Genomic DNA, 10523 nt, shown 5'->3' with positions numbered 1-10523 from the left:
GATGGCTGTATCAAAAGTCATGAAGTATGTTCAATGAGCTGCAAGCATACGCCTACCAATGGAGAACCTTGAAAGAAATGCCTCGTCAAATGTCTTGATCCTATTGGTCGTAAGGAACAGAACGCCGCGGTGATACTCCAATAGGCGAAGTGCCACCGAAACCAGGGCGTTGCGTTCGATCTAGTCACCTGTTAATGACTGCCACCACCAGCAGTAAGATGCCTGTACCTCGTGTAAACTGCGCTGCTCAAGGTACACATCGGCCTCGTCAATGAGAAGTACCGCGTCCCAAGCAGTTGCAAGCTACGCGTGCGTCAAAATCAGCAGGGTACAAGAAATGTACTCAAAAACTATGCCCTTACCCGAAGAATAGATTGCAGACTGGATTCGAGCCCATAGGGCTCCGTGGATAGCTCCGACGTACCCACAACATAGAGTGGGCGTTTCAAATGTTCCGCGACGGCTTCCGCTGTGAGCGTCTTCCCTGAAGTGTATTACAGTGTCAGCTTCATACCTCCGCTTCTAATACAGAAGCCGCACCGGTGCCTGGTGGACCGTGGAGCACTGAAATCTTTCGCTTCACGTCAGAGCTGCCCAGGAATAGATTCATTTGCTCTGTACTTACCAATCCACCTCCTTTGCCAGAGATCACGTCGCTGATGATCGTTTTCGCCGTGTTCGCGTTCCTCGTCACTTCGACGAGGCCCTTGATGAGAGTCTATGGAAACCGCGTGAAAAACAACGGTGTCAGATGTGTGGGGATGGCTCAGACCTTAGTATCCGAATCAAGGACCAGGTGATCCCAAGCGTTTTCGTCGAACGCGACATCCTGCAACTCTGCCACCGGGAAGTTCGTCCACTGCTTACTGCGCAGGACGAAGCCAGAGACATGTGCTGGTGTCAGATGCAGTTTGTCTTCTTCTAGCTGTGGTATCGCAACATCCCTGTGGGGCCATCTTATTAGCAGCATATCGAGCCTCAGTACTGCTTTTACGCACGGATCGAGTTCGTAGCCCTCTCTGGAATCGAACGCCCGGCGGTCGATTATCACCCGGTTCTGGGGAAAGTAATGAACACAACGCGAAAAAAAAAGGTATCAAGCTCAACTAACACCGGCGTCTGAGCGGCGCACGTGTTTAACGTCAGTCACGCGAGAACAATGGAGGCAAGAGTCTACACTTGCAACTTCTGTAGTGAACACCTGCATGTGGAATATAGTACTTGCGAGCGCGATCTACGACCGTGTTATTGCATGCCATATGAACCAAAACCATTAGTATCACCTGAGAGCTCTTGACGCGTCTCCGCTGTCAGCGCCTTGCAGGGGAACGAGCTGATTTCTGCGGTTCCCTGTACTGGAGATGAGAGTACGACCAACAAAGTGGGAAATGCATTACCCCGTAATTGGTAATCTCTCTCGAACTGCTATAAGCCTGGTAGTCCACGCCGTTCTACTCATATCCCTGTAAAGTCAATTGGAAATAAGAGGTGAATCCGCTGAGGTTCGCATCAGCGCTTAGGGCAACGACGGTTGATAGCATCTGGGACGCATACCTGACGTATGCCACGCTGGTGACAATGAAGGCAACCTGAGACACATGCTTGTCAGTCCCCGAAAGTCAGTCATTCATCGGACTGTTTACAGTTTTGCCATATTCGTCGGTTGCGGACACCTCTGATCCTTCTTCGAAGTAGTATTGAAGGAGCTCATATTCCAACTGGTCGCAGGCTCTTTGGAGCGCGAAACGCTTCGCTCTGCGTGCAAGATAAGACATCGTGTTATTTGATCCAGCGAGTTTTCGTAAAGAAATACTTGCGTAGGGGCAAACTGCTCCTCGAGAAAGTCCGTCAATATCGTAAGATGCCGTAGTAGGTCATTGATATATTGATGGATCAGCGATGCGTCGTATGTTGCTTGGTCCTAGTCATCAGCTATTGCTTTGCATTTGAGGGATCAGGACATATTTACAGTCCGATGCCTCGATGCAACCCAGTCCTTGTGCTCCCTTGCGAGACTCCTCCTCATTGAAGTTCAGGCTCGTGGCAGCCTTAACATCTTCCAGCCTTGCCTTCATCTGCTTCAGCTTGGGAAACGAATCCGCAACGGGATACTCCGGTGCATCGTTGAAGAAGACGTCCCCAACGAGGATTCTGATCTCAAGTCAACACGACAGACATCGCGGTCTCTGTCGCCACGAACCTCATGAACTGTATCAAAGGGAGGCTGAAATTTGTTAGCACCAACTCCGGCTTGCCTATGGGCGGTAGAGTGAGCAAAGGAGGTACGACTATCGCACTGCATGAAAAACCTTGAGGTGTCATATAGCGCTCATTGACGTAGAAGCAGTTGTTGAGGTCTTGCCCCGGAGTCTCAGCGAGACGTAGTTGAGTTCTATCAAAGGGATCCCATATGTAGTCCACCGGATTCCTACGCAATATGTTCATGCGCAGCCTAGCGAGCAATAACCGTTACGCGACGGACCAGATTTGCCACCTCTTCAGAAAGCCGTCATGGGGTTCCTGTGTGTTATCGTTGAGGGAAGCAATGACATCCTCGACATCTGTATTGGCTGTTGCTTTGGTGCCTTTTCCAGGTTCGGCGCTCGTTTCCGGGTCTGATTCAGGTGGAGCGGCTCGAGTTGAAGAAGCGTCGGGAGTCCGAGGCGTTGCGAGAGACGGTAGCCCAGCTGGGAGTTCACTATCGGAGTCCGTCATAGCAGAGGAAGACATGTTCGTCGAGACTGAAATGAAAGACAGGTTGAACGCCCGAGACTGGACGCCCGTACGCCCAAGGCGTTATATGGGCATGCACCGCAATAGCTATCAAATGCTATCCGAGAGATCGTGACTCGCACTTTCAAGAAGCATATCGGTGCACGAGGCGTCCCGGTATTGCGTGTTTTGCGCGTGTTGTATAGCTCGTTGCGGCAGCAATCACATAGCTCCCCACGATTGGCACCACGGGACGGCACGGCGACTCAAAGCGAAGCCACCTGAGCGCCTATCGCGCTGCTATCATCCCAGAGCGAGTGATCGAGAAACATGCGATAGAGCGAGCCCATCGGCAGCTGGAACAGTGAGGGAAAAGGATTGTGGGATATGACTCGTCTTGTTGACTGCTTCGCAGATGATGTAGCCATTCATGACAGCCTCGAAGACAGCTCTGTATGAGTAACGGTCTCTTGTTTTATACGCAAAACAGTGGCGCTCATTCACAGGAAAGGATAGAAGATGGCAGGCAGTTGTGACATCCAAGGATTTTGGTCGGCACGGCAGAAAAGATCGGGGTACAGCCACTGGATGGCGGGCCAATCAGTGGACCAGCTCTAGAAATTATTCAATGTCTCCTGCCATCGTCAACGAACCTTTCACGCTTGCGAGTTACCCATATTCCAAGGCCAAAGGGTCTGCAAAAACATCACAACCTACAACAAATGGGTCTACTCGCAGATTACACGCAAGTCATGCCTCCTATGACAAAAAGGAAGGTTATGTGACGCTTGCCGTACCCCAAGATGGCCTGCATGTGTTTGATGTATGTCGATTCACGCCTTGGCCCAGCAATGCAAGCTGAACCAGCTATCTAGCTGGCTGATTTACATCCTGTCACTTCGCACTCACTCGGGCCGTCAGCATCGTTTGCGTGTCCTCCAGGCACGAGAGTAGCTACACCGGGTACCGGTGTAGTATACCAAACTTATGCCGCGATTGCTTCCGGAAAAGACGAAAGCGACCTCACTAATGCTCAGAGCGTGTCTTGCTTTGTTGGCACGCGTAATGGGGAGAGCTTGAAGAAAACTTCATCTAAGGTATGCTGGCAGACCCCCAATGTAACTCAAGAAACGACAAAACTTACGCATCAATCAGCTCCCTCACGCAGTCTTTGATATACATACTCCGGAGGGTCTACACAACAACGTCATATTCTCCTCTCCTCATGGCGACTGGACGGTAACGGACTCTGCCCTGCAAGTTGTCGCAACCACCTCATCATTACCCTCCACTTCCTCCAGTCGACTGAGCAAAACTTTCGTGCTAGCTACCCAGTCGTGCACATTCGCCGTCACCCAGCATGTTCTACCGGATTCTTTCCTCCTCATCAGCATTCTTCAAGACAAGCGGGTACGCGTATCTGTCTTTACCCCGGAACAAGGGGAGATCGTCGGGGTGGGAGAATATACGTTACCTGCGGACAAGAGCGAAGGGGACATCATCGATGCCTCGTGCAGTAATAGTGAATGGCTGAGCGTTCTCTTCGCTTCTGGTGCATGGCATTCCTACGAATTGTCCTTCTCATATGCTCCATCCACGCCCTCCGACAGTCTCCAAATGTTCCAAGCGGCGTCCACTATTTACCTATCCCCTCGTGCAGTGTCGCCACCGTCCACCACCCTTCGTCCTCATGCCACCTCCCTACTTGCCCTCAACACGTCACACGTTCTCCTTGCCTCCGCTTCTCATCAATGTGAAGTTCAGCTCCTGCTATGGGACCTACAGTACGGCGTCCTGGTCGCTTCTCACGTCATGCCGCTCCCGTCTGCCTTCGTCGAGGACTCCAACGTGGTGGTTGAACTTGTCCAGGCGACCGAGTCACAAGCACTGCTACTACTTTCTGGTGAGACCCGCTCATCCGCGCTCGTCGTGCCTTTTGCCGTCCCCGCGCAATCGACGATAGCTGCCGTCATTGGTCGTGCAGAGACAAGCGAACCGTACCTCACGTCAACCGAAAAACTCGAGTCGCATGGTAGCGATGTTAGCGAGCCATACGCAGAGCAGCTTCGACTCTTCGGCGGCGCCGCGGATGCGAAGTCATTCGAGACTTCGTTTTTCAACTGGGTGCGTGCAGAGAAGGATGCAGCACAGGGAGACCTGCGCGAGGTTCCGCAGCTGGGTTCCAATTTCGTGAAGAAGGTCGTCCACATGATGCTGTCATCAGGGCAGGGCAAAACAAAGGCAACCCGCTCGCCACGGATATATTCACCCAAAGTGATGCAGTATCTCCTAGAGAGGCGGGTCATCAGCTCAACGATGGTGGAGGGGGGTCTTTTGACAGCCTTGAGAACGAAAAGAGACTGGGTATGGATGTCGTCTTCGCCCTCTGCGATGATCATTGACTTGGCTGCAGACATCCATCAGATCGGCTTTTCAGTCAGTGGTAGACCTGACTGAGGATGAGGTCGTCTCAGTCCTACGCTCCAACGTTGCCGCGGAGCCTGATGAGTCCAACGCGATGGACGTTGATACACCAGCGGGCGGGCCGCACTCGCCCGGGTTGGACATCATCCTCGGCTACGTGGTCAACTACGCGCCACAAACCTCCGCACCTGCATTACGGTTGGCTTTGCGAAAGCATATGGCTTCTGCGGAGCAGCTGACAAAGGTACTAACGGTTTTGGATGTGTGGGTCGCACGATGGTCAGCGACTGATTTGCAGGGTGCTGGCACGTTCAGCGAGGTCAAACCGCCGAAGCGTAAAGCACGAATTCCTCCTCTTGACAAAGTAAGTCGCGACAGTCATCCCAGCCAATCACACACAACTGACAGTCTTTCCCCTTCGGTCAGGTCATCGCTTTTGTTCAAGTTCTCCTTGACTGCTCTTTCTTGACATTGCTCCAGCACCGACCCGCGCACGCGGTGCTCCGAGGGCTGATGGCCCATCTCGAGCCAGAGGTCGAATTGGTTGGTACGCTGGAGGGATTGAGTGCCCCGTTGGAACAGTTTGCCGTGGCACAAAAACGTGCAAGCACGAAAAAAGACACTCCTGCCAAGGACAAAGATGTTGACTGGAGGCGACGGAAGAGGGAGCTACGGGAAAAGGCGGCCATGGCAGTTGGAGTGTACCAGGTGGAGGAGCTTACATTATAGCTCGATTAAAATTCGTTCTCGAAGGAGGGTACGATGACGCGAACGAATTGAAGTACATGTTGTATATCAATTCGCAACTGACTAGGTATGGAGGATGGGCGAGCGGACGCGACACCTATGCTCCAACGGGACCGAGAATCAGAGCAGCGTGACGCAGTGGTAGCGTGCAGGGCTCATAACCCTGAAGTCCCTCGATCGAAACGAGGCGCTGCTAAGTTTGTCTTTTGCCTTTTTGTCCAATGGCTTGATGACATCATGTCGGTTACTGTACCCATACCTCATGGATGTTGTCCCAAACAACTTGACCGTAGTTAGCCGCGATGACTGCGATCCGCGTTGGCGTTCTAACAGGTAAGTCTGGCTTTTTCTATCGATGTTGCTCCTGACCGCCCTTTCACGCAGTGAGCGACACCGCATTCAACCAGGGTGCTGGGGCAGACAAATCTGGTCCTGCCATTCGAGATATCCTCCACACGACCGGATCATACGAGGGTGAATACGGTGCACGCCGTCTCTGAGCCGCTTCCTCTCTCAGACCGCTCCCGAGCAGTTACTGCTACACGGATCGTGCCAGATGACTCCGAACAACTCCGGGATGTGGTTCGGAACTGGTGTGCATCTGGAGAAGTCGACTGGGTCATTACCACCGGTGGTACGGGGTTTGGAGTCCGAGATCGTACCCCCGAGGTCGGTGGATAGGTGCTGTTGCTCAGAGAGACGAAAAGCGTACTCACAGCAGATATCGCTATCGCCAGGCCGTTGCACAACTCATTACTCGCCCTGCGTCTGGCATCGTGCATCTATTGCTGTCAAGCTCGCTAAAGCATACGCCGCTTGCTGCACTCTCGAGGCCAGTAGCAGGTAAGGTCCCCGTCGTATTACCTCCACGGCACATACAAAACTCATCTGCTGATCGTTGTAGGCGTGATCGAGTCCAGCGAATCGCGCGGTGTGCTTGTAGTCACACTCCCAGGGTCCGTCAAGGCTGTCCGGGAAAATCTGCACGCGCTTCTGGATGGAGGCGTTGTAGCCCATGCTGTCGAGCTCTTGCGAGGTGGCACGGGCAAGAACGTGCACCAGGCTCTGGCACAGGAGAAGAGCCCGTCAGAGGTCGCCAAGGCAATCGAGCCTTTGTCGTCCAGTCACCACCACCGCCATGGGCATACGCACAGTGATGAGCATGGACATCAGCCTCCGAAATCGAGAACCGTGCTTTCCCATGATCCTTCTCAGCCAAGTAAGGACTAACTATCCCTCAAAGTTCTCATGCTGAACATGCGTTGGCTCCGGTCGTTCTAGTATCTGTGCGCAACCGTGTCTCTCCATACCCGCTCATCGATCTCGACGACGCGATTTCGATCGTGTTGAGGGAGGTACAGGCCCTTCCCATCACAGAAGAACTGGTACGCGTTTTCTTACGTCGCACGCAGTTTCCCTGATGGTTGCATTGTGACATAGGTCACGCCAGCATTGAGAGGCCACATACTGGCGGAAGAAGTCCATGCTCCTCAAGACGTCCCTGCTAACCGCACGACAAACGTCGATGGCTATGCCGTCCGATGTGCGTCTGTGTATACTTCTACTAACGCAGAATGTCCGCCAACTAACCTTCCGCGGTGTATCACAGCGACTGACAAGCCTGGAATATATCGCGTGGTCACTCCAGCAAGCCACCCGCTGTCTACCAACCTCAAACCAGGCGACATATACCGAATTAACACTGGCGCCCCGTTGCCGGCTGGCGCGGACGCGGTGATTATGGTGGAAGATACCAAACTCGTCTCGGCGTAGGTGCCCTCGAATTGTTCGAGCGTGTGCATACTCACTTCGTGACACAGTGATGACGCAGGCGAAGAAAAAGAGGTCGAAACACTCGCTCAGGTGGAAGAAGGGGAGAATGTGCGGGCACCGGGATCTGACGTGCGCAAAGGTGAGCTCGTGCTAGCGAAAGGCGAGCTCGTGCGCAGTCTGGGCGGCGAGATTGGCACTCTGGCGTTTGTTGGGAGGAAGCAGGTGGCATCCATATGCCGGTGGTGTTATTTACATTGCTGATTGTCATTGCGTGAAGGTGTCCGTGTACAAGAAGCCGGTCGTCGCGATTATGAGCACCGGCAACGAACTTGCTGATCTGCAGTCTGGTGCAGCGTCTTCGGACTCTGCGAGCAACGAGCACTGGAAGGGTATTTGGGACACGAATCGTCCATCGTTGCAGGCTGCGCTGGAAGGCATGGGATACGATGTCATAGACTACGGAATTATTCAAGACAGGCACGCTCTTTCGAGCCCCCTAGCACGGTTGATCAAGGCTAATGTGCTTGCAGCGTGACGGCTCACACGGACGCTCTTCGAGCGGCACTGGGCACCGCCGATATCGTCCTCACCACGGGGGGCACGAGCATGGGGCCGTCGGATCTTCTGAAGCCGGTTATCGAGCGCGAACTCCAAGGACATATTCACTTTGGACGTGTCAAGGTCAAGCCAGGAAAGCCAACCACCTTCGCTATGATTCCTGTCCAAGGGGCCGATGGAAAGGTGTCCAAGCCCTTGTTCGCGCTGCCAGGTATGGAGATGGGTCGCGAAAAAAGCACTATGTAATCCTGATTCCCGGACTCGCTCAGGAAATCCGGCTTCTGCACTTGTCTGCTTCTTCGTGTTTGTTGTGCCAGCACTACGTCGCCTCGGAGGCATCGTGCATAAAGACAGTGGTTGCCAGTTGCCCAGGATCAGCGTGAAGGTGCGATTCCTCCTGCTGCAGCTGTCAACAGGTTGACGGGTCCCGTAGCTGGACTACACTGTGAGCCTCGATCCAAGGCCCGAGTTTCAACGGGTGATCGTTTCTGCTGGATCTGAAGGGCTAAAAGGTGCGTTGCTGGTATCTCGTTTCTCGGATGAGCCTTGGGTAACCTCGCTTATTCTAGCTCGCAACACGGGCGGCCAACGCTCCAGTCGAGCCGCTAGCATGGCGGGCGCGAATGCTCTCGTAGCTTTGCCGGCCAAGGCAGAACGCACTCGCATCGAGGCTGGTGAGATGGTGGATGCGATCATCGTTGGGGAAATTGAGATGGAGCAGTAGATGTGTGACCCGCCATCTGGAATAACCGATGTTGTAAACATAAACATGATTGCCGTGATCCAGCTTTGCTGCGACGACTGCGGCGATGTCCGCGCCCACCCGCCCGACGCGGACCATGCTGCGTCCGCAGCTGCGCGCGCGTTGATCAGGTCGGGAACCGAGTTCGACTCAGGCCCATCCTCTGACTCTGCCATGCTCATCGACGAAAAGCCGCGCGTCCTCGACCCGACCGCCTCCGACGAACCGCCGCCGTATGCGGCGACGGCGGGTGCGTCCCTGCCGCACGTCCGGCCGAGCAACTGCCTCTCCGTTGCGCGCACCGGCGACGCCCCTATCCGCGGGCCCTTCATCGTCGACCCGCTGCTGGTCATCCCCGCCGCGCTCGTGGCGTCCCAAACCTCGGGGAAGAGAAGGGACAACCTCCGACTAGAGACGAGGGACGGGCCTATAGACGCGGATGTCTGGGTCGTCCCCAAAGCCGCAGCCGCTCTGCGCGCCAACGCGAGCGCCCCCTCCACGACTCTCGCGGAGAGTACCACCGCCCAATTGAACTTCAAAACACAGCGTGGGCCGCTGTCCATGCGTCTGGTAAGTTGAACGCTATCACGCTCTATGCGTATGTTGATTATATTGGGTTTTTTCTTTTTGTCAGCGCACGGCGCCTGAATCGCCAGTCACGCTGGACATCATCGCGACTTCCGTCGGCGGGCCCATATCCGTCTTCCTCCCGCGGTCGTTCCGAGGCACCGTCGAGTGCTCCGGACCGCTCTCGCTCTCGCCCGCGCTGGACGAGGAACTGACGGTGTTCGAGGAAATCGACGAGACGCGGCGCTGCTGGGTCGGCGCGTTCGAGGACGCGCAGTCGGACGCGCCCGGGAAGGAGACATCGTCGCTGCACCTGTGGACCGCGTACGGTCGCATCGAAATCTCTTATGTGGACGAGGACCTGCCGCCCGCGGCGGATGACGCGCAATTGGACGACCCGGCACCTGCAGCACCACCCGCATTTTCGCCCGCCATGCCTACGATGCCCACGGTGCCTGCGATGGCTATGATGGGTGCGATGTCCATGACGCCCACATCGCCCGCAATACTCTCCGTGCCTGCGATGCGCTTCCCCGCCCTCTCCGCCGGCCCCACGCAAGGTTCCGTACCCGACCCGCCGCCTACACCGCCCGTCCCGCGCCCGCACGAGGTGGACCCGGATCTGGACGCGTGCCCGCGCGGGCTGGTCTCTTGGGTGTGCCGTAGCCTCGAGCGGCGACTTGTCCCGCCCAGCGCGGCGCTACGGAAGCAGCTGCTGATCGAGATCAAGTTGGGCGACAGGGTGGGCCGTAGGATGCCGAGTCCGGCACATCCGCCGCCTGTATTCAACGAGGAGGTGGATTGATCAGGACGCAGGCTTGCCGTCTGACCTATCTTTTTCGCTGTTCGAATCACCCATAATCCTAGGTGGGCTAGCTTCTTCGCATTGTATACTACATATTTGCTCGTCGTCGCGTTTAACCGGGATTTGTCGCCAAGCTGTCTTACTCCCATGTATAATACTTCACGAAATTTGATTCTTGGGACTTGCGAGACTTAC

At 55.0% G+C, this 10523-nt stretch overlaps 4 protein-coding genes and 1 non-coding gene across 5 annotated transcripts; 4 read left to right on the top strand and 1 right to left on the bottom strand.

Moving 5' to 3' along the window:
• Window positions 1-30: 30 nt before the first annotated feature.
• On the bottom strand, window positions 31-610 carry PUNSTDRAFT_64228 (P-loop containing nucleoside triphosphate hydrolase protein; the record flags this gene model as incomplete). The annotated part of the gene is made up of 4 exons (XM_007382524.1): window positions 31-180; window positions 229-303; window positions 363-484; window positions 541-610. 4 exons carry the CDS (start codon window positions 608-610, stop codon window positions 31-33), a joined length of 417 nt encoding a protein of 138 aa, XP_007382586.1.
• Window positions 611-3340: 2730 nt separating this feature from the next.
• On the top strand, window positions 3341-5947 carry PUNSTDRAFT_142926 (uncharacterized protein; the record flags this gene model as incomplete). Its single annotated transcript, XM_007382523.1, has 5 exons — window positions 3341-3535; window positions 3588-3809; window positions 3868-5076; window positions 5126-5500; window positions 5563-5947. The coding sequence occupies 5 exons, from the start codon at window positions 3341-3343 to the stop codon at window positions 5863-5865; spliced, it is 2304 nt and encodes a 767-aa protein (XP_007382585.1). The 3' UTR covers window positions 5866-5947.
• Window positions 5948-6007: 60 nt separating this feature from the next.
• On the top strand, window positions 6008-6079 carry PUNSTDRAFT_t43. Its single transcript has one exon. It is a non-coding gene; the product is annotated as a tRNA-Met (tRNA).
• Window positions 6080-6179: 100 nt separating this feature from the next.
• Window positions 6180-8993, top strand: PUNSTDRAFT_119869 (molybdenum cofactor biosynthesis protein). The gene is made up of 14 exons (XM_007382522.1): window positions 6180-6216; window positions 6268-6357; window positions 6416-6552; window positions 6621-6726; window positions 6788-7102; window positions 7165-7268; window positions 7324-7426; window positions 7493-7652; window positions 7704-7878; window positions 7934-8133; window positions 8187-8425; window positions 8484-8599; window positions 8648-8726; window positions 8784-8993. Exons 1-14 carry the CDS (start codon window positions 6186-6188, stop codon window positions 8936-8938), a joined length of 2010 nt encoding a protein of 669 aa, XP_007382584.1. The 5' UTR covers window positions 6180-6185; the 3' UTR covers window positions 8939-8993.
• On the top strand, window positions 8984-10328 carry PUNSTDRAFT_133125 (uncharacterized protein; the record flags this gene model as incomplete). The annotated part of the gene is made up of 2 exons (XM_007382521.1): window positions 8984-9526; window positions 9591-10328. The coding sequence occupies 2 exons, from the start codon at window positions 8984-8986 to the stop codon at window positions 10326-10328; spliced, it is 1281 nt and encodes a 426-aa protein (XP_007382583.1).
• Between the last annotated feature and the right edge of the window lie 195 nt (window positions 10329-10523).

The sequence above is a fragment of the Punctularia strigosozonata genome, assembly GCF_000264995.1.
Source record: "Punctularia strigosozonata HHB-11173 SS5 unplaced genomic scaffold PUNSTscaffold_4, whole genome shotgun sequence".
In the NCBI taxonomy this organism is placed as follows: Eukaryota; Fungi; Basidiomycota; class Agaricomycetes; order Corticiales; family Punctulariaceae; genus Punctularia; species Punctularia strigosozonata.
Note: the sequence above shows the minus strand (reverse complement) of the source record. Positions and strands in the feature narration are given on the sequence as shown.

Coding starts and splice junctions, on each gene's coding strand:
- PUNSTDRAFT_119869 (XM_007382522.1), top strand. CDS start 6,186: ATGACTGCGATCCGCGTTGGCGTTCTAACAG. Junction 6,217..6,267: donor CCGCGTTGGCGTTCTAACAG/GTAAGTCTGGCT, acceptor CCTTTCACGCAG/TGAGCGACACCGCATTCAAC. Junction 8,600..8,647: donor TGCCCAGGATCAGCGTGAAG/GTGCGATTCCTC, acceptor CGGGTCCCGTAG/CTGGACTACACTGTGAGCCT.